Source organism: Spermophilus citellus, assembly GCF_964194105.1.
Source record: "Spermophilus citellus genome assembly, chromosome: 3".
NCBI lineage: Eukaryota > Metazoa > Chordata > Mammalia > Rodentia > Sciuridae > Spermophilus > Spermophilus citellus.
The window spans coordinates 40288844-40308432 of NC_138184.1; the positions used below are offsets into that span (position 1 = coordinate 40288844).

General features: G+C 36.1%; 1 protein-coding gene across 2 annotated transcripts in view; it reads left to right on the top strand.

Moving 5' to 3' along the window:
- ZNF385D (zinc finger protein 385D) overlaps window positions 1-19589 on the top strand; it is a 296749-nt gene that overhangs the window by 159787 nt on the left and 117373 nt on the right. The window contains exon 3 of one of the 2 annotated variants that reach the window (XM_081283994.1): window positions 11801-11911. The exons of the other annotated variant lie outside the window; for it this stretch is intronic. Coding sequence (XP_081140120.1) covers window positions 11801-11911 — 111 coding nt within the window. The remainder of the gene's footprint in view (window positions 1-11800; window positions 11912-19589) is intronic. 2 annotated transcript variants of the gene reach the window in all.

A 19589-nucleotide genomic window follows, 5' to 3' on the forward strand; every position in this document is an offset into this window, starting at 1 on the left:
TCCCTTTCCCCTCACTTCCTCTTGTATGTAATTTTGTATAACCCTGAGGGTCTCCTTCCATTTCCAAGCAATTTCCCTTCTCTCTCCCTTTCCCTCCCACCTCTCATCCCTGTTTAATGTTAGTCATCTTCTCATGCTCTTCTTCCCTACTCTGTTCTTAGTTACTCTCCTTATATCAAAGAAGACATTTGGCATTTGTTTTTTAGGGATTGGCTAGCTTCACTTAGCATAATCTGCTCTAATGCCATCCATTTCCCTCCAAATTCTATAATTTTGTCATTTTTTAATGCAGAGTAATACTCCATTGTGTATAAATGCCACATTTTTTTTTTTTATCCATTCGTCTATTGAAGGGCATCTAGGTTGCTTCCACAGTCTTGCTATTGTGAATTGTGCTGCTATGAACATCGATGTAACAGTGTCCCTGTAGCATGCTCTTTTTAGGTCTTTAGGGAATAGACCCAGAAGGGGAATAGCTGGGTCTAATGGTGGTTCCATTCCCAGCTTTCCAAGAAATCTCCATACTGCTTTCCAAATTGGCCGCACCAATTTGCAGTCCCACCAACAATGTACAAGTGTACCCTTTTCCCCACATCCTCGACAGCACTTGTTGTTTGACTTCATAATGGCTGCCAATCTTACTGGAGTGAGATGGTATCTTAGGGTGGTTTTGATTTGCATTTCTCTGACTGCTAGAGATGGTGAGCATTTTTTCATGTACTTGTTGATTGATTGTATGTCCTCCTCTGAGAAGTGTCTGTTCAGGTCCTTGGCCCATTTGTTGATTGGGTTATTTGTTATCTTATTGTCTAATGTTTTGAGTTCTTTATATACTCTGGATATTAGAGCTCTATCTGAAGTGTGAGGAGTAAAGATTTGTTCCCATGATGTAGGCTCCCTATTTACCTCTCTTATTGTTTCTTTTGCTGAGAAAAAACTTTTTAGTTTGAGCAAGTCCCATTTGTTGATTCTAGATATTAATTCTTGTGCTATGTGTGTCCTATTGAGGAATTTGGAGCCTGACCCCTCAGTATGTAGGTCGTAGCCAACTTTATCTTCTATCAGATGCCTTGTCTCTGATTTGATATCAAGCTCCTTGATCCATTTTGAGTTAACTTTTGTGCATGGTGAGAGAAAGGGATTCAGTTTCATTTTGTTGCATATGGATTTCCAGTTTTCCCAACACCATTTGTTGAAGATGCTATCCTTCCTCCATTGCATGCTTTTAGCCCCTTTATCAAATATAAGAAAGTTGTAGTTTTGTGGGTTGGTTTCTGTGTCCTCTATTCTGTACCATTGGTCCACCCACCTGTTTTGGTACCAATAGCATGCTGTTTTTGTTACTATTGCTCTGAAGTATAGTTTGAAATCTGGTATCGGTATACCACCTGATTCACACTTCCTGCTTAGCATTGTTTTTGCTATTCTGGGTCTTTTATTTTTCCATATGAATTTCATGATTGCTTTCTCTATTTCTACAAGAAATGCCATTGGGATTTTGATTGGCATTGCATTAAACCTATAGAGAACTTTTGGTAATATTGCCATTTTGATGATGTTAGTTCTGCCTATCCATGAACAAGGTATATTTTTCCATCTTCTAAGATCTTCTTCAATTTCTCTCTTTAGGGTTCTGTAGTTTTCATTGTATAAGTCTTTTACCTCTTTTGTTAGGTTGATTCCCAAGTATTTTATTATTTTTGAGGATATTGTGAATGGAGTGGTTGTCCTCATTTCCATTTCAGAGGATTTGTTGCTGATATACAGGAATGCCTTTGATTTATGCGTGTTGATTTTATATCCTGCCACTTTGCTGAATTCATTTATTAGCTCTAATAGTTTCTTTGTAGACCCTTTTGGGTCTGCTAGGTATAGAATCATGTCATCTGCAAATAGTGATAATTTAAGTTCTTCTTTTCCAATTTTTATGCCTTTAATTTCTTTTGTCTGTCTAATTGCTCTGGCCAGTGTTTCGAGAACTATGTTGAACAGAAGTGGTGAGAGAGGGCATCCCTGTCTTGTTCCAGATTTTAGAGGGAATGCCTTCAATTTTTCTCCATTCAGAATGATGCTAGCCTGAGGCTTAGCATAGATTGCTTTTACAATGGCATAGATTGCTTTTACAATGATATAATGTTTCAAAGGTGCAGAAATAGAAGAGGGTAATCAATAGCTACATATCTATCACTTAATTCCCCAACCGCTTACCGTCAAAATCTTTCATTTTGAAGCAGATCCCAATTGTAATTTCACTTCCATTGTATCTATTTCACTTAATTTTTCCAAATGATAATGAGTTTTAAAACTCATTATCATTTATTTATCACCATCAAAAACTAAAATATAATACCTTATTATAAAAATCTAGTTTTACATTTTTCTAATTTGTCTTCTAAATATTTATTGTACACTTCATTAGTATCAGGGTCCCCAGAAACCTTAAGTTTTGGAGTTGGTTAGAATATTATTTTTAAGTATATTTAAAGTTATATATCTTCTTCCAACTAATTTTTAGTGGTTTATTAATTCAAAAAATCTTGTCATTTGTTCTATAGTTCCCCACAGTTGGAATTTCCTGAGCTTATTTATGTAGAGACTTTTAACTTATCTTCGTATTCCTCTCTTTCCTGCAAGCAGATTATTATACCCGGAGTCTTGGTCACTTACAGGTTTGACCCTTTTTGACAGGACATCCTCCTGGGTGGTATGGCCCTTCCTCAGGAGATGCCTACTCTCTGGTCTCTTTCTGTTCCTGAGCAGTAATCGATGGTCAATTGCCTAGATACATTATTTCTTTGGTGAAATGTTCCTGGCCTGATTTCCTGCTCTATTTTTTTGGTTATCTGTATGTGATTATTTTAGTGTCTGTGGTCACCTTATAGATAGATATTCTTCCACATCTTGTTTTTCATTTCTCTTAGCTGGCAAACAAGTACTTGTAACTTCTGTATGGTAGTCTATCTTACTGAGTTTTGACTATGTATTATCTCTTCTATGGTGGGCTGTAAATTTTTTGGTTTTCCGTTATGTCTTTGCTCACACAGACAAAAACTGCAGGGAATCTTCTTGTGATCCCTTGGTACCGATGAGCCAGAGTGTCTCCCAAAGCTCATGGTTTAGGTCATATGTAGGTTCATTTTCAGTGTCCCCAGGTGCTGTCGAATTGTTACCACTTCTCCCAAGTCCTTGTCTATATCTAGTGTTGTCAGTTTTATTTTGCCAACTGTCTGAATAAAAACTAAGTCCTTGTTTTTGAAAGTTCATTTTTTTCCAGTAACCAGTACATTTACATTTTACTGCTCATTCATGTCTTCTCCTCTACAAGATTTTTTATAGTAAGCACTGACCATTTATTTTGTCATTGATATATATATATATATATATATATATATATATATGTATGTATCATCTATATAGTATATGGCGGGATACCAGGGATTGAACTCAGGGGCACACTCAACCACAGAGCCGTCTCCAGCCCTGTTTTGTATTTTATTTAGAGACAGGGTCTCACTGAGTTGCTTAGCACCTCAATTTTGCTGAGGTTGGCTTTGAACTCACAATCCTTCTGTCTCAGTCTCCCTAACTACTAGGATTACAGGCGTGCACCACCGTGCCTTGCGGGCAGTATTTATCTTTTACATGGTGATTTCTGAAATACCTCTGTATATCCAGAGCACATGATCTTTGATTTATTTAGATGCTAAAAACAGTTTCATCTTGTTTAAGTAAATTTACCTTTTTTATTTGCTCATAAAAGGAAATAGAGCACAGTGGTTAAGATTACTTGTGGCAAGTTAGGATTCTTGGGAGTTCAGTCCCAGTGCTGGAAGTGCCTAGTTGATAAATCCTAATCCAGTTACCTTCATGTCTCTGTGCTTGAAACTCTCATATGCAAAAAGAGATTCAAATCAGTAACCAGCTCCCAGGGATGTTGTGGAGACTTAATGAGATATGACACAGAGGGCCTCCTGGACAGGGCCTCACACATGGAAGGGCCTGGTGGAAGTTAGCTATCATTATTTTCTCCACATATAATATGAACTTTAATTTAGTTGAGTTCATTCACTCTTTCTAGAAAGTTGTGAATCACATGGGCCCTTTGAGCCATCTGTCTCCTTTTTCTACATTTCTACTGCTAAAAGGGAATGGTGGTGGTGATTGCTGTGATTGCTATGAAGTAACAGTAACAGAATCAGCTTCATTAATGAGTTCTTTCTGTGTCCCAGACACAGAGGCTCCATAAGCTCTCAAAAAAATTTATCAATGACAGCCCAGCAGTGGTAATCATCACCCCCTTGTAGAGTTGGGGAAACAGAGAGAAAGGTTAAAAATAGAAGGACTAGCTAGTAAAACTAGAGAGAGATTATATATTTTTTATTTTGGGGGGGGGGTGGTTATGGGGATTTGAAATCAGGGGCACTCAGCCACTGAGCCACATCCCCAGCCCTATTTTGTATTTTATTTAGAGACAGGGTCTCACGGAGTTGCTTAGCACCTGTTGTTGGTGAGGCTGGCTTTGAACTCACAATTCTGTCTCAGCCTTGGAGCCTCTGGGATTACAGGCATGTGCCACTGTGCCTGGCTTGAGAGATTTTACACTACAGCATAAGAGGAAAGAAAAAGGGTTATATTTAGGTATCTCAGATGACCTGGCCAGAACCTAGGACTAGAAGGTACAAGAGTTGGCTTCTTATACCTCTTCTGCTCCCAGCTCTTCATCTCTGTGGCCATCAATGGCCTTACCAATAGAATGAAAGTATGATCACTGAGATGCCGTCCAGCTGTAAGATGCCATGGTTCTCAGGGAGCTATACACATATGGATGATCTTCATGGTACTGTTTAAAATTGGGACAACCTAAACATCTGACATCAGGAAGTAGTTAAGTGAACTGAGGTACAATCATTTAGGGAAACGGCATGCCATGATTTCATTGATAAAGATGAAAACCAGAGTTAGGTAAAAGTGTCATTTTTATATATTATTAAGTGAAAAGGAAATCTGCTTTCTGTGTTGTGCTTACAGCTGTGTGAAGTTACACACTTGAAGGCACAAAGATGTATGACCGTTTATAATAAACAATCTTTTTTAAAAATTTTTATTGGTATTTATTTATTTATTTTTTATTGTTGGTCGTTCAAAACATTACATAGTTCTTAATATATCATATTTCACAGTTTGATTCAAGTGGGTTATGAACAATCTTGAGCCGGGCGCGGTGGTGCATGCCTATCATCCCAGAGATTTGGGAGGCAGAGGATCACAGGTTTGAAGCCAGCCTCAGCAACTTAGTGTGACTGTAAGCAATCTGTGAGACCCTGTCTCAAAATAAAAAAGTAAAAAGAGATGGGAATGTGGCTCTGTGGTTAGATGCCCCTGGGTTTAATCCTTGGTACCAAAAAAAAAAAAAAAAAAAAAAAGAATCTGGCTCATTTTGGTCCTCAGTTCCTGAGAGATAACCTCTAACACTTGGAATTTTATAAATAACAGTAGTGTCTTTTTTTTTCCCCCCTTCATGGTGAACTGCTTGTATCATATCTGAGCTTATACTAATGAGGTGACTCCAGATGAGGTCTTGTCACTAGAATGACTAACCATGTGAATAGAGACTCAGGCCCTGAGTCAGGCAATAGCAGCCAAATCCTCAGGGAGTGAGGGGGGTGCTGGGTTGATTGATTGAGTCCATTCAAGTGTCCAGTGGTGCTGTCCATTGTGTCTACACAGAAAACCCCAACAAAAACTCTGGGCAGCAAGACTTGCAAGAATTTTCTGGTCTGAAAGGTTTAGGGAGAATGACCTTCCTAATTCTACAGGGAGAAAACCTGGAAACTCTGCATTTGGGACTTTGAGAGTGCTTGTCCTGTGGGTCTGTTTGTTTGACTAGTCCTGCTGTGTATCCTTTATAATAAAACTACTCCTTAAGTTTTGAGGTCTGCAAGTCATTCTAGCAAGTTGTTCAGACTGCCTGAGACATTAGAACCTCCAAATTTGGGTCCAGTTTGTCAGAAGTGCAGGTAGCTTGGGGACTCCTAAACTTGTGGTTGGCATCTGAGGTGGGGACAGCCTTATTGAGGATTATGCCCTTCACCGGTGGAATGTACACTAACTCTTGGTAGTTGGTGCCAGAAGTACATTGTATTATTGCAACGCATATTTTGGAAACCTCTTTGACACTGGCTGTTAAAACTTCACCTGTGCAGATTTTATAACATAGGAATTTAATTCCTGGAAATGTATCTTGAGAAATGACTGCTGTATCCCAATAAACACATGTTTAGAAATATTTATAGTAATTTATTCATAAAAATTCAAACAGGAAACATCCCACAGGTCCACTATAATAGAATTGGCCAACAGTTGTCTTATGACCATACAGTAGAATACTAAATAGCAGTGAAAATGAACAAATTACTTGCAGACACCATGTTGAATGAAAGAAACTAGACAGAAAATACATATTATATAATGTGCATTTTTATGAAGCACAAAATCAAGCAAAAATAATATATGGTAAAAATCTCAAATTGATGATTATGGCTAGAGAGTGTAGTCTGGCCAGGAAAAGGATGAGACGCCCTCTAAGATACTGGAAATTCTCTCTCTCTATCGAGATGCTGATCATATTGGAGTATGCATATATTTTTATAATGTTGACAAATGATATTCTTAGCAGTTCCGCATTTTCTTATAAGTTACATATCCATTTAAAAAGATAACAAAAAGTGTAAGTTTCTCAAACGGACAAATTTGTGTAAGAATGAGATTTGAAATGTTTTCATTAGTGTTTCCTAGTGTGTTAATATAAGTAATATAAATCCAAGTTTTACTTATTGGAAGTTTGATGTAGTCAATAATGAGTGACACTGAGCAGAGCCTGATTATTGACTACATCAATATGTAGGATATGCAGATATCCTCACATACCTGTATTTGGCAAGTTATCAAACCTATATATGGGTTACAAGGTCCTGCAAATTTGTAGCCGTAATATATCTCGCAGAATTTGATCACAGCACCCAAGAGAGTTTAGGTGGATTGTGCAGCGTGGGAGGCTCTTAAGTGTGAGATTGCTCTGCCCCTTACTAGTCGTGTGATATTCAGCAAGGGACAAAAAGAGCTCCTCAGTCAGTCACAATAGAAATAATGCTTATAAACATCAAACAGTAAGTGTCTGTAAGTGTAACCTTTAGAGTTATTGGTTCTAGCCATTATTATATAGAAATATCAGCTGGAAGAGACAACCTTTACAATTCTGGATTTCTAAATTTCCTGGCATTTAAGTTCTTATTCTTAGATTTAAAAACTGAAAGATCACAATAATGATAGGACAGAGAAAGAGAGGGTGTCTCCTAGAGCAGAAATTGCAAACTCAGGGTAAAGGTACATCCTCTCCAAAAATGCACCAGGAACCTTGGAGAAGGAACTCTGGAGCTGAGCCCCTGAGACGTGCCCCTTGTATGCTCATTTATAAATCCATTTAGCGGAATGCCCAGAGGGGAAGTGGTGAAAACCTCAGCCTCTGATAGAAATGCAAAGGTCCTTAAGCCTGAAATGAAGAAAAACATATTCATTTTGGCTTTAAATAAGGCCATAGGCTGAGTTTGAAATTGAATTATAGTCTTGAGTTTGGGTAGGCATATCAATCAGTAGTGTACCATTCTTTGCTTTTGTTTTGAGAAGGTAGAATGTGGATTCAGATATTCTACCCTGTAAAATATTCCAATTTGGAAACCAGACAAATATGTCGTAAAAGACCATATCGATTTTTTACCATTTCTTGAGCTTTTAATGCAGTTTCAAACTAAAGTAGAATGTGGCTGAAGATTTGTATGTATCCCGATTTCTATGTGTTATAATTTTAGTGTCTTTACACCCAAGCCTTTATTTTTTATTTGCATTTTTTTAAATGACTTTTCTTTTTCACAGGTCACTATTTTCTAAATTGCCTGTATAGAAAAAAAAAAACATGCTGAATTTTAAAACAAACTGAAGAGCAAACTAATATATATATTGGCTACATATTATTTTATAAGCTAAATTAAAGCAATTTTATTTTAGGGTATCTCATATTTTAATATTGTTGTGCACTGTGAATCTCTGGGCTAGTATTTTAATTTTCTTCAACTTGTTTGATCCAAGAACCCCTCATATACTGGCCTCTATTAAGGCTGATTTTGCATAAAACCTGATAACAATACATGCACATATTTGTGAGAGATTTTTGTTTTAACAGAACAGATCGATTGGTTTGTGGAGACAAAAATCAACGTATGACTTTCTTTTAAGCAGAAAGTTTATAATGGTAAAGAATTATAACATTAAGTTAAAGGATCTAAATGGCTGTGTATATATATCTGTAGATTGGATAGATAATAGATAATTTTTTTACTAGCATAGCATGTGATATCATCTAATTCAGTATTAAACAATGACTAGTATTTAGACCTTTATAATTACTCATTGTAATTTGTTATATATGTGTATATATTAACACATACAGTAGAGATTATTGTTTACTTTTATTAATAAAGGTGTTAACTTTTATAATTTTGTTGCATTAACTTCTAAAATGATGAAAGATAATTATTTTTGGTGATGTAGTTGCAGTTTGTGAAATCCATCTTCAAAGTATAATTCTGTTAAGTGTTGTTTTTTTTCCCCCCTTAAGTATACCGGGAAATAAAATTGTCTCCAAAGAATAATACACCACTTTGCATTTTGAAATCTGATTTTATAGCCACCGTGATCAGAGCATCATTCAATTCAAACAAAAGAATTTAATCTAGAGAATATGTCACATTTGCATGAAGTGTCTAGTTCCAAAATACCTCCTACACAGATTTGGATTGAATATAGTCGCAAAAGCAGCTTCCCCAGTGTTATCAAAAGACCAAAATAATACCCTGCTCACCAATATATGATAAAAATTGGCAATGGGTATTTTCAGAGTGTATCTTTGATATAAATATTGCAGTACATTTATATTTCAAAGCATCATTATGAGGCTTTAATATTGCTTAATGAGTTGTAGGCATGATTCACCTTATCCTCTAAAAGAAAAGGGCCTTGTTTGTACACAGAACACACCCAACAGGACCGTATGAGAACTTCCTCCAAGGTGGTGTCCTCTTTCTGCCTTAAATTTTTCCTTCTGCTAATGGCTGAAGGGTTAATCATCTCTGAGGTTGTTGCAGAAGTTCTTGTGATGACATGTAAAAGGTAGCTTAAGAATAACCCCAGAGATGGGAGCTATTGAGACCATCTCATCTATTTACACACTTGCATAACTACTGTCTTAGACTTTGTGCATTGTTAATTTTTATTGGGTGGAAACAGGAATGAGGTGGAGTTGAGGAAAGTTTGGAAGCGAGGCTGGGATGGGAGACTTGGCAGTAGGTTTCCCTGTAAGCTGGCCCATGCTAAGGGAAAAGGATACTGTAATTTTAAACTGATTTTTCAAAGTTTAGATGACAATCCTGGACAGAATTTAAAAAGTGAGTTTAGATTTCATGTTTGTTAAACACTTGAAAAGATCATAGAAGTTAATGCAAAATATACAAATGCTCATCATCTGAAAAATCTACAAACACTGTGATCTATTGGTACACAGGGAATACCACTCAGCAATAAAAAGAAACCCACTACTGAGACACGCAACAACACAGGTGAACGTTACAAGCATTAGACCGAATGAAGGAAGCTAGACACAGTGACCATAAACTGTTTGATGCCATTTATATAGACTTAGAGTAAACAAAACTCTAGTGACAAGCAAGCCTACCGGTGGTCTTGGGCTGGAAGTAGAAGACAGATTGACCTCAGAGTGGAAGGGGAGAACTTTTTCATTATCTGGAAATGTTCTCTGTGATAATTTTTGTGACTGAAGGCATTTATCATATCCCATCAGCTTGTACACTTAATATTGGAAAATCTTATCATGTATATAAATATTTAAAGTATACCTAATTTCAACTGATTCAGAAGACAGTATGGTAGAATTCAGCAGTAAGTGAGGAGGGAATCCTATTATTTGCATATACCTGGAAGTGACTAGAAATGACTAGAAATGACAGGGGGCAGCCTGAGTTCCATCTAGAATCTGGGCAAGTATTGACATGAAATGATAAATTCAAAGGCGAGGTGGCCAATAAAAATGATCAGACCCATGAGTTCTCGGTCACTCTAACTGCTTCCCACCTGGAAAGCACTTAATAAATGCTGACTGCTATTATTTTTATTGTTGCTGTTTAAAAGTGTGCATCAAAAGTACCTAATGAGGAGATGGGAATACAGAAGAGACAGAAACTTTCTTCTCCCTACCCTTAGAGGAAGCCTGGGAGCCAATTAGTTCCAGTGACTGGAAATACACAAAACCCAGTGAAATTTATTGATGTCCTATTTAGAGGAATTAATGAACTTAATGTGGAACACAAGCTAAATATTCGACATAATTTTTCAGACACCTTCTTAGCTTTTTAATGTATGACAAGTCATTTCTGGGCTGTCTCAAGTCTTGGTAAGGACTCTTATCATAGCTTTGAATTTGATAGAAAGTTTCTAAGTTTGTAAGGTTTCAACAGAAGTCATGGGATAAATAGATAGATAGACAGATGAACAGATGGACAGAATTGGAATCATTTTAAAATGTTTTAGGCTATATGTGAAATGGGTAGGTTGTCAACAATGACTATAGGACTGTGAGGCTGATGCAACCTTTTTCTTCACATGGCTTGCAATGTATAAAACATAGTAGTCAACATCTCTTGATGTCTTAATGCACAAAGAATGGATTGTGTTAAGTAAATTTCATGAATTATCACATTTACACCTCATCACAACTTTGAGAAGCTGAAACAGGAGGTTCACCAGTTAGAGCCCCAGCCTAAGCAATATAGCAAGGCCCTGTCTCAAAATAAAAAAATAAAAAGAAGTAGGGATGTAGCTCAGTGTTAGAGCAACCATGGGTTCAATCCCCAGTAACCGCGATAAGAAAAAAGAAAAAGAGAGGATCAAAGAGGTTGCAGAAAAATTAAGAAGCAGGTCAGAATTTTGATGTGACTGTAACAATTGAGAATCCTGCACATGAACCCTAAGACAGAGTTTAGTGAATGGACATTAAATTTTATCAGAAGTGGATTTTTGACATTTGGTTTTCTTGTTGCTTGTCCTATCTTGGGATGGAATGGAGAGGGAGAACAGACATCTTAGCAAAGCTCTGTAAACCACCAAAATAAGTTCATAGGGTATCAGAATATATTAGATGGTCAATAAATGATTGCTGAATGACTTAAATAACAACTTCATATGTGTCAATTCTTGAAAAATAGATTTGTATGCTATATGTTTAGAGGCTAAAAGATTCCAAGCATAGCATAAGGTTAAAGTTGACTAATAATGTATATTTAATTTCACAGTTGCTCAACTGATCAAGTCTGTTTTGAAGTCCATTTAGGGGCAATGGTATAGGTTACTGGCATTAGCAAGAACTCTAGTTTTGATAAACCTTCAATTATACTTAAGGACTATGTAACTGCAACAATTCTTAATCCTAAATGAGAAAAGCACTTAGTATGCAGACTCTAATGGGTACATTTTTCATTTCCTTATCATACTGAGCTTCAGGCTTGTTGTTATCTCTTTTCCAAGAAAGTAGAAATGCCTTTTCTTAGAATAAAAATGGTCTTTATAATGTGAACAGTAGATGGAAGCTGTACAGATTGGCTCTTTAATAAAATAGGCAACATTCCAATGGAACTGACAAGCTTTATTTCTATTTGTTGTATTTTTCTCATTACAGATGGACCCGATTCAGAAAGCTGTAATAAATCATACATTCGGGGTTCCTCTTCCTCATCGAAGAAAGCAAATCATATCATGCAACATTTGCCAGTTGAGATTTAATTCCGATGTAAGTTTATCATTTAGTATTCACTAAAAAAGAAATGTATTATGCAGTTCTAATCTTCCAGGAGAAAATATTTTTTAAACATTTTTCTCCAGTAACTGAGCGTGTCAAAAAGCCAAAGATGACATTTAACTCCATATATGCCTTAATTTGGGGGTTCATTATATTTGGTTGTTGACTATAGAAAAAAATCACACATGAACAGTCTTATATACTTGCTTTGGAATGCTAAATGTAGATAGTAGGTTTGTTTTGGGAGAATAGTCAAACTTTGGACCAATGACATGTTCAATGGATTACACTTCAGAAATAAGATAGGTACCAAAACATTTCAAGGCCAAGATTTTATTTGTAAACTCTATTAGCCTACCATGGAGGCCCCCAATTCCAGGTCAGTTCTGCATTCTGGATTATATTTTTTAGAGTTCTCTGGTTAGTATCCTAGGAATATTAGCAATTTAACAGGGACCTCAAATCACTAAAGCCCCCTAAAATAAAATGTAAGTAGAGAACATGATAGAAGGGAAACATCTATGAACTGGCACCGTGATTTGCAAGTTATTCACATCATTTTGATGATAACAATTTTGCTAAGATTCACACCTTTTGATAATAACCAGGTGAATTCTGGGTCCATCACAGTGATACTATTTTTTTACTTGTGGCCAGTATGAAAAACCTTTATGACCACCTTTGTACCCCCAAACCTGCTTTGGTGTGCAGTTGGTTCTGTGAAATACAGAAGAGACAAGGGAATGTTAGTCTGCAAGGAATGGGAGTTGGGTGCCATTCAGACTATAGGCAAATGCATGACCCCAGGCTTTAAAAATGGATCTCCTGTCACCTTGCCCTAAGTTGATAGTGTGGAGATGCCCAGATGGATCAGGATGCTGAAGTATATTAAACCTACCAATATTTAATCTCCATAGCCAAATGGGTCTTTTAGATGCTCAGATGATGAGATAGAATATGAGATAATCAGGTAGAGGAAATAGACGTAGCATTTAAAAAGTGGCTCCTTTCTTCTATGAGAACATTTTATTCTATAAAAGGATTGCTATTGTCTTACTCAAATCTACTAGTGCAATCAAAACATTCCTGCTGTTGGCTTTAAAAAGAGAAGATTACTTCCATAGCACCTGTCTTAGTCCATTTGGGCTGTTATCACCAACTATAAACTGCAGAAATTATTTCTCACAGTTTTAGGTAGGTCCAAGATGAAAGTGCTGGCAATTGGTGTCTGGCAAGGGCCTGCTGCCTGGTTAGAGATGGTGCATTTTTTTTCACCATATTCTCAAATGGTGGAGAAGTAAAGGAGCTTTCTTGAGCCTATTTATAGAGGCACCAATCTTATTTGTGAGGGTTCTGCCCTGGTGACCTAATCATTTCCTCAATAGCCCACCTTCTATTATTATTACCTTGGAGGTTAGGATTTGAACATATGAGTTTTATTTATAATAAGTGAACATTATAAACAAGAATGTTATATAACATAAGAAATATAAACATATTCTTACCTTATTTCCTTGAAAATAAGGAGTGGCAGCTTCTTTTGCTAATGAAATGTCAAGGTGGCATAGGGCTTGAAATGTATTTATTAGGGACAATTGGTTTCTGTTCTCATGATTTTGCTTTCGGGTCTGTTTTGGCATATGGCTAAATTTTCCTTTAATCACAATACTGGAATGACTGGTCAAGGTATTCAGGAGATTGTACTAATCAGTTTGAGTCATAATTCCTTCAAAAATGCACATGGACACACCCCTGTTATATATTACAGCCTTGACCCTTGACTGCATAGTTACGCTATGTATCCCTGCTATAACACATTACTCAGTGTCTTGAAACAACACAAATTTATTACCTTGTAGTTCTGGAGGTGATAAGTCTGAAACAGAGCCAGTGATAAAATCAGGGTGTTGACAGGGTTTGTTTCTTCTGGGGAGTCTAGGTGAGAATCCAGGACCTTTGTTTTTCTTCCTGAGGCTACATGCACTCCTTGGCTTGTAAGCCCTCCCATATCCAAGATAGCAATGGCAGATTCCACCCTCACTTGTCATCATTGTGCCTCTCACACTTCTGCCTCTATTTTCCACATTTTCAGACCTTTGTGATCAAATTGGGCCCACCTGGATGATTAAGGATAATTTTCCAATTTAAAATTCATCTGATTAGCAACCCCAGTTTGATCTGCTAACCTAACCCACTCCTTACCCCATAATATATCCTATTCGTAGATGGGGAAGTCAATATTCTGCCGGCTACAGATATTTTATTTAGATGTTTGAGTTAGATTTGAACGGAATGTCATGACCACTTGAATTTGTTGGGAAATTACCCAGTCCAGTTTCTTTGGACTATATTATACAATCTGGACATATATGAATTAATCATCTGTACGTTTTTCTTTATCTTGAACCTTGGGTATAAATTCACGATGGAGTGCTAATTTTTAAAGTTATGGCACTATTTATTTTTTAGTAAAAAGAACCAATGTTGATTTTTTCAATGACTAGCAGCATCTTAACTGTTTTGCAAAGAAGACATAATCATTATGAAATTAAGATATAAGAGTAGAAACTCTCTTAGAGACTTAAAAAATGCCCTTGTATCATCATTATATACTAAGAAGAACTAATGAACTGGACATAATAGATTAGTTTACTTATTGGCCAGTTATATCCATAAATAAATATCAATTGCATGATATTAATGCCAAGGCCAATTACATTTATCAATTGATCCATATATAAGAAAGTCAGCCCTCTATAAAGGAAAATCAAAATCTAAATAGACATACAGATCATATTGGATTATTTTAATACCAAGAAGTTTTCTAATCTCAATACAAGTGCCTTTTTCCAGGTAAATCTGGATTTTGTTGTCTTTTTTCCATTTTTAAACTTAGAATTGGTCTGAAAAAAAAATAACAAGTCTATTTTACTTGTATGCTTGGTTTAATCATCTATCACATAGGAATATATTTTGCCTTATGAATTTTTTACATTTCAAATCTTCTTCCCCTTCCAATGAAAATAATAGCCTACAGTTCTTTTCATTTTGAGATCATGAAAATTCAGTTTCCTTTTCCTCTAAATATTTATTTATTTATTTTGGTGTTGGAGTTTGAACCCTGGGGTACTTAGCCACTAAGCCACTTAGCCACTGGGCTAAGTACCCCAGGGTTCAAACTTTTTACATTTTATTTAGAGACAGTGCATCCCTGAGTTGCTTAGGGCCTCGTTAAGTTACTGAGCCCTGGCTTTGAATTCACAATCCTCCCAAGCTGCCAGGATTATAGGCATGTGCCATTCTTTCCGGCTTATTTATTTTTTAACCCTTCATATTATAAACCATGTAGTTTATATTTTGCCATACTTGTATCTTGTGTGGTACTGTTTCCGTTTTGGAACCTGCAATTAGCTTTTGAAATGTTATAATTTATATTTAATGAATTCAAATCAGATTGCCTTCTGATACAGGCTTTAAATTTTTTTTCCAATTTTCATTGGAAAGATACCCTGGGTTTTGAAAAAAAAAGCCTTTCAATTAAAGACTGAAAAATTGTAATTTTTCCAATTATTCTATCAGCGTCTTAACATAAGTGTGTTACTGTGTTATTAAGTTTGCCTTTGAAGGACAACTTACAGCAAGGCCATCATGGATGTGAATAATTAGTGAAATACAGAGAATGAATGTTTAATGATGTTTTTGTAGGATGTGAATGAAGTAAGATCTTAGGCTCCAAACAAAGGAATATAAAATTCTAGCATCTGCTTTTAACTTCCAGAATTTGATAATATTTTAGAGGCAAAAGGGACCTTTTGCTAATTTCACCTGCACAAGTTGAGATGGCCATGTGGCCAGTAGCTGGCTGGACAGGGGTAGTTCATTTCTTCACTGTTTATGGCTCTTTTAGTCAAAGTAGGGAGGCACATCCATTCTGGATTTCCAGAGGATGCTACAACAATGGCTTAGATGAAGATCTGTGTTTTTCCTACTGAGTCAGACTGTCCTGGAGAGAGGCTTTGAGGGCTTCTTCCCTTGTGGAACTAAGTGGATGAAGTCAGAGCTGTTACCGGGAAAACAATTCATTGGCTAGCCCTTCCTTGCAAGGTGTCCTGTGTCCTCTCAAATGATTCACTCATATTCAGTCACACTCACAATTCAAGCATAAACATGTTGAAAGTTTAAATATAAATTCAGGGGCTGGGGTTGTGGCTCAGTGATAGAGTGCTAGTCTTGCATGTATGAGGCACTGGGTTTGATAAAAATATATAAAGGTATTGTGTCCATCTATAATTAAAAAATAAATTTAATAATTAAAAAATAAATTTAATAATTAAAAAATAAACAAGTATAAATTCAGATTATTGAACTACATAATACAGTAATGATATATCCTTTTGCAACTGAGGATTATCAAGCATTGATTTCTTCTGGGAACTATTTGATAAACCAGAAGGGGGAAAAATCCTTGTTAAAAGAGAATGTCACTTCTAGCCTCTGACCCTTCTAAAGGGAGATCTTTGGAATAATCACCAATATAATTAATTTTCCAATGATATTATAAACTATAAATCATTATTGTTCTACAGTTTTGAACTTGGAAAGATAGTGAAAATAAGCAATGTATATAAATTTAATTCACACCTCTTCATTTATAACATCTAACCCAAGTAGTTAATTTGGAATAGAGATTCTGGTAGCATGTTTTTTTTTTTTTTCTTTTCAAATGACCAAATCAGAGAATTAAACTTTCTTATAATAATGTCTTAAGACATCTTTTAATACTTAAATCACTGTTATTTGTGGGGCTGATATTTAAAGAAAATGCAACTTAAAAGGGACAAAACCAAAAAATACTGGTGTTTGTTTAAAGTCAAAGAACTTTTCTGTTTCATCTTCCTACTTTTAATTTCAGATTTCCTTTATGAGCATGCTTGAATTTCATAAAAAAGGAACTGTTGCATTGGTAATCTTATTATAGTTTTTAAATTGCATGTTTCCCCCCCCCCTCAAATTATAAATTCTGTTTTTAAGATGTGTTGCAGTTTCTTGAATATTTTCCCCCATATCTGTCAGTGTCTGCAGTCTAAGAAAATGCCCATGATAGCACATTTTTATCCTCACATTTTATTTAATATCCTGATGAAAGATTCCTAAAAATGTGTGCATGTAGGATGTGCACATAATCCCACACCTGGTAGGCAAATCATCCATCAGGATTGGACAGTTTATTGCCCAGAGCTGCCTTCTCGTTGGTTGTGTGTTTCTGGGCTCTTCTTTGAACTTATTGGTTCCACAATCTTTTAATTTAGAATGACTATCTATACCTTTCAGTGATACTGTAAGAATTAAATAAAGTTGGACATGTAGACTATCAGATTATAAACTATGTAGTAAATAAGTATAAAAGGTCATTTATATTGAGCGAGATAACCTTAGTTATTATTTTTTTTCTTTCAGTATTACATTTTTAAGAAATATCAATGTTTGAAAATATCTCTTTTGTTCATTTTTTAAAAACATTTCAAGGGACCTACTCCGTATTTAATGTGTTTGTATTTAGTATGTTTTTCCGTTGATATGGAATACTCATTCCTGGTATGTCTTTACTTTTAAAAGTATATAGGGACAAATTGTCCCTGGGAAAGCTGCATCTGTTAAAAAAAACTCTCAGCATCTTTAAGTCCAGTATTGGTATTGCTATTTCCCAAAAGATCTTCCGAGGAACCCATTTGTAAATTGAATTTTGAGGCATTTTTGAAACATCTCTTTTATAAAAGAGTATCCTCTGTTGGTTTTCAGGACTCAGTTATTGGGAAGTCCAGCCTGGACATCATGGCCTTCCCACTAGGTGCCTTTTTCTCCTCAGAAGCAAGTCTTTGGCAGGTCCATTCATTTTCTTGAGATAAGAACACATCTGAGATTCTGAGGCTGTTCGGCTCCCCGTCCCATGTGGGGGCTAGCTTAGGAGAGTGTGCTGAAGCACCATAGGCTATGGATGTTTGAGTCACGTGACTGGGAGTTCTCTTTTGAAGACCTTAACCTCTGACTATGCATTTGTACTAGCTTCTACTTCTTGAGCAGAACCAACAACAGTTTTATCAGAAAGCCTCAGAAAACAAAATTTGAACAGAAGGATCAAGTAAGAAAGATTGGATCTGGCTATTAAAAGATTTCAGGGGAAAATATAAGCCAGTCAAGAACATAGGTATCTATAGAAATAGTGTGCTTATTTGGCAGGATTTTGAAAAATAAAACTCCAAATATTGGGATATTTCAGGAATCTGTGAATCAGGAATTACTACTCTGGAGTTTCATCTGGAGATTGAAGAAAGGGGAAGAGAGTGAGAAAAGAGCACTACATGCATCTGTATTTCTCTAAGTTTCTTTTCCTTATTCTCAAAGAAAAAAACAAAATCATACAATTTATTTTTCTATTAACCTCTCTTAGACATGGAAAATTGGACTTCAAATGCTAGGAATGCTGAGAGTACACATAAGTAGTGGATGTATACAGACCCCTAGTAAGCAAAGGGACACGTGTATTTCTACGGAGTAATGTGAGCAAGTCAAAGAGCTATTTTAAAATAGTGCAGAGAGATGTCTTTCTGTTCATTTTAGATTTTACAGATGGAGAAACCAAAGACTATCATATTTTGTTTACCATTTCAAAGTCACTAGGCTGCTGAAACAGCCAGGGGACAAGAAACAGGGCTAGAGCTAAGACCCAGCCTAGAGCTTTCATTTGTCATATCAGGTGGCATGCCTTAGAGGAAATTTGACGCCTGCATTGACATCAGCTGATAATTTTCAACCGAGACAGTTGGCCACTTGTGTTCTGCATGCACTATAGAAATTACTCAAGGGTGGATACCATTAGTACAGGCATCAATTGCTGCTGAAATATACAAACATTTCAAAATTGAAAGTTACTGAAAGGAGCAGGAGAGAGTCTTTGTTGCTGCCTGCAGGAGTTTAAGAAGATGGGGAAAACAGAAGGTAGTAGTGAAGCACCAAGTATGTTTCTAATGTGCACTCAAAGTTGTCTGGGTCCTGAAAGTTGTCCCTGGGAATTCTCCACAAGGCTTAGCTATCACTCAGTAACTGCTGAGTGGGTAAATGAATGAAGCGCTTCAGACTAGAAACATTTTTTCTTATTGCTGTGACAAGAAAATGAAGGTAGAAACAAGAATCTCTAAAATGATCTGTTTCAGCTTCACTGAGAAGCGTTTAAAATAATTGCCACATTTTGATAAAAATGAAGCTTAGGTTTCCTTTTCCTTGATTCTTTATCCCTCTGAAAGTCAGAATTCACATCTTAAGAACTGATTCCCTGAAACCTAAATGTGAAAAAAAAAAACCATCTTGAAATGGAAATGAGGAAGATTTTGAGTATGGACTGTAAATTGATTCTTTACAATTCTGAAAGCTTTCTTCCTAGCAACCTCTGAATCTTAGGTTATTTTTTGGGAGGTGGGGATTCGCTTTAGCCAAACATCCCAGATTTTAACTTTATGATTGTACTTAGATTTTCAGGGTGTGTCAGCAAATGCATCACTGACTGACAGATGTAGTCTTTATTAACCCAGGAGATAAAATTCTTGATGTAACCCAGTTGTGAAGGAATTCTTTGTTGATACATATCTCCTAAAAGTTTACTATGTCATTTTGT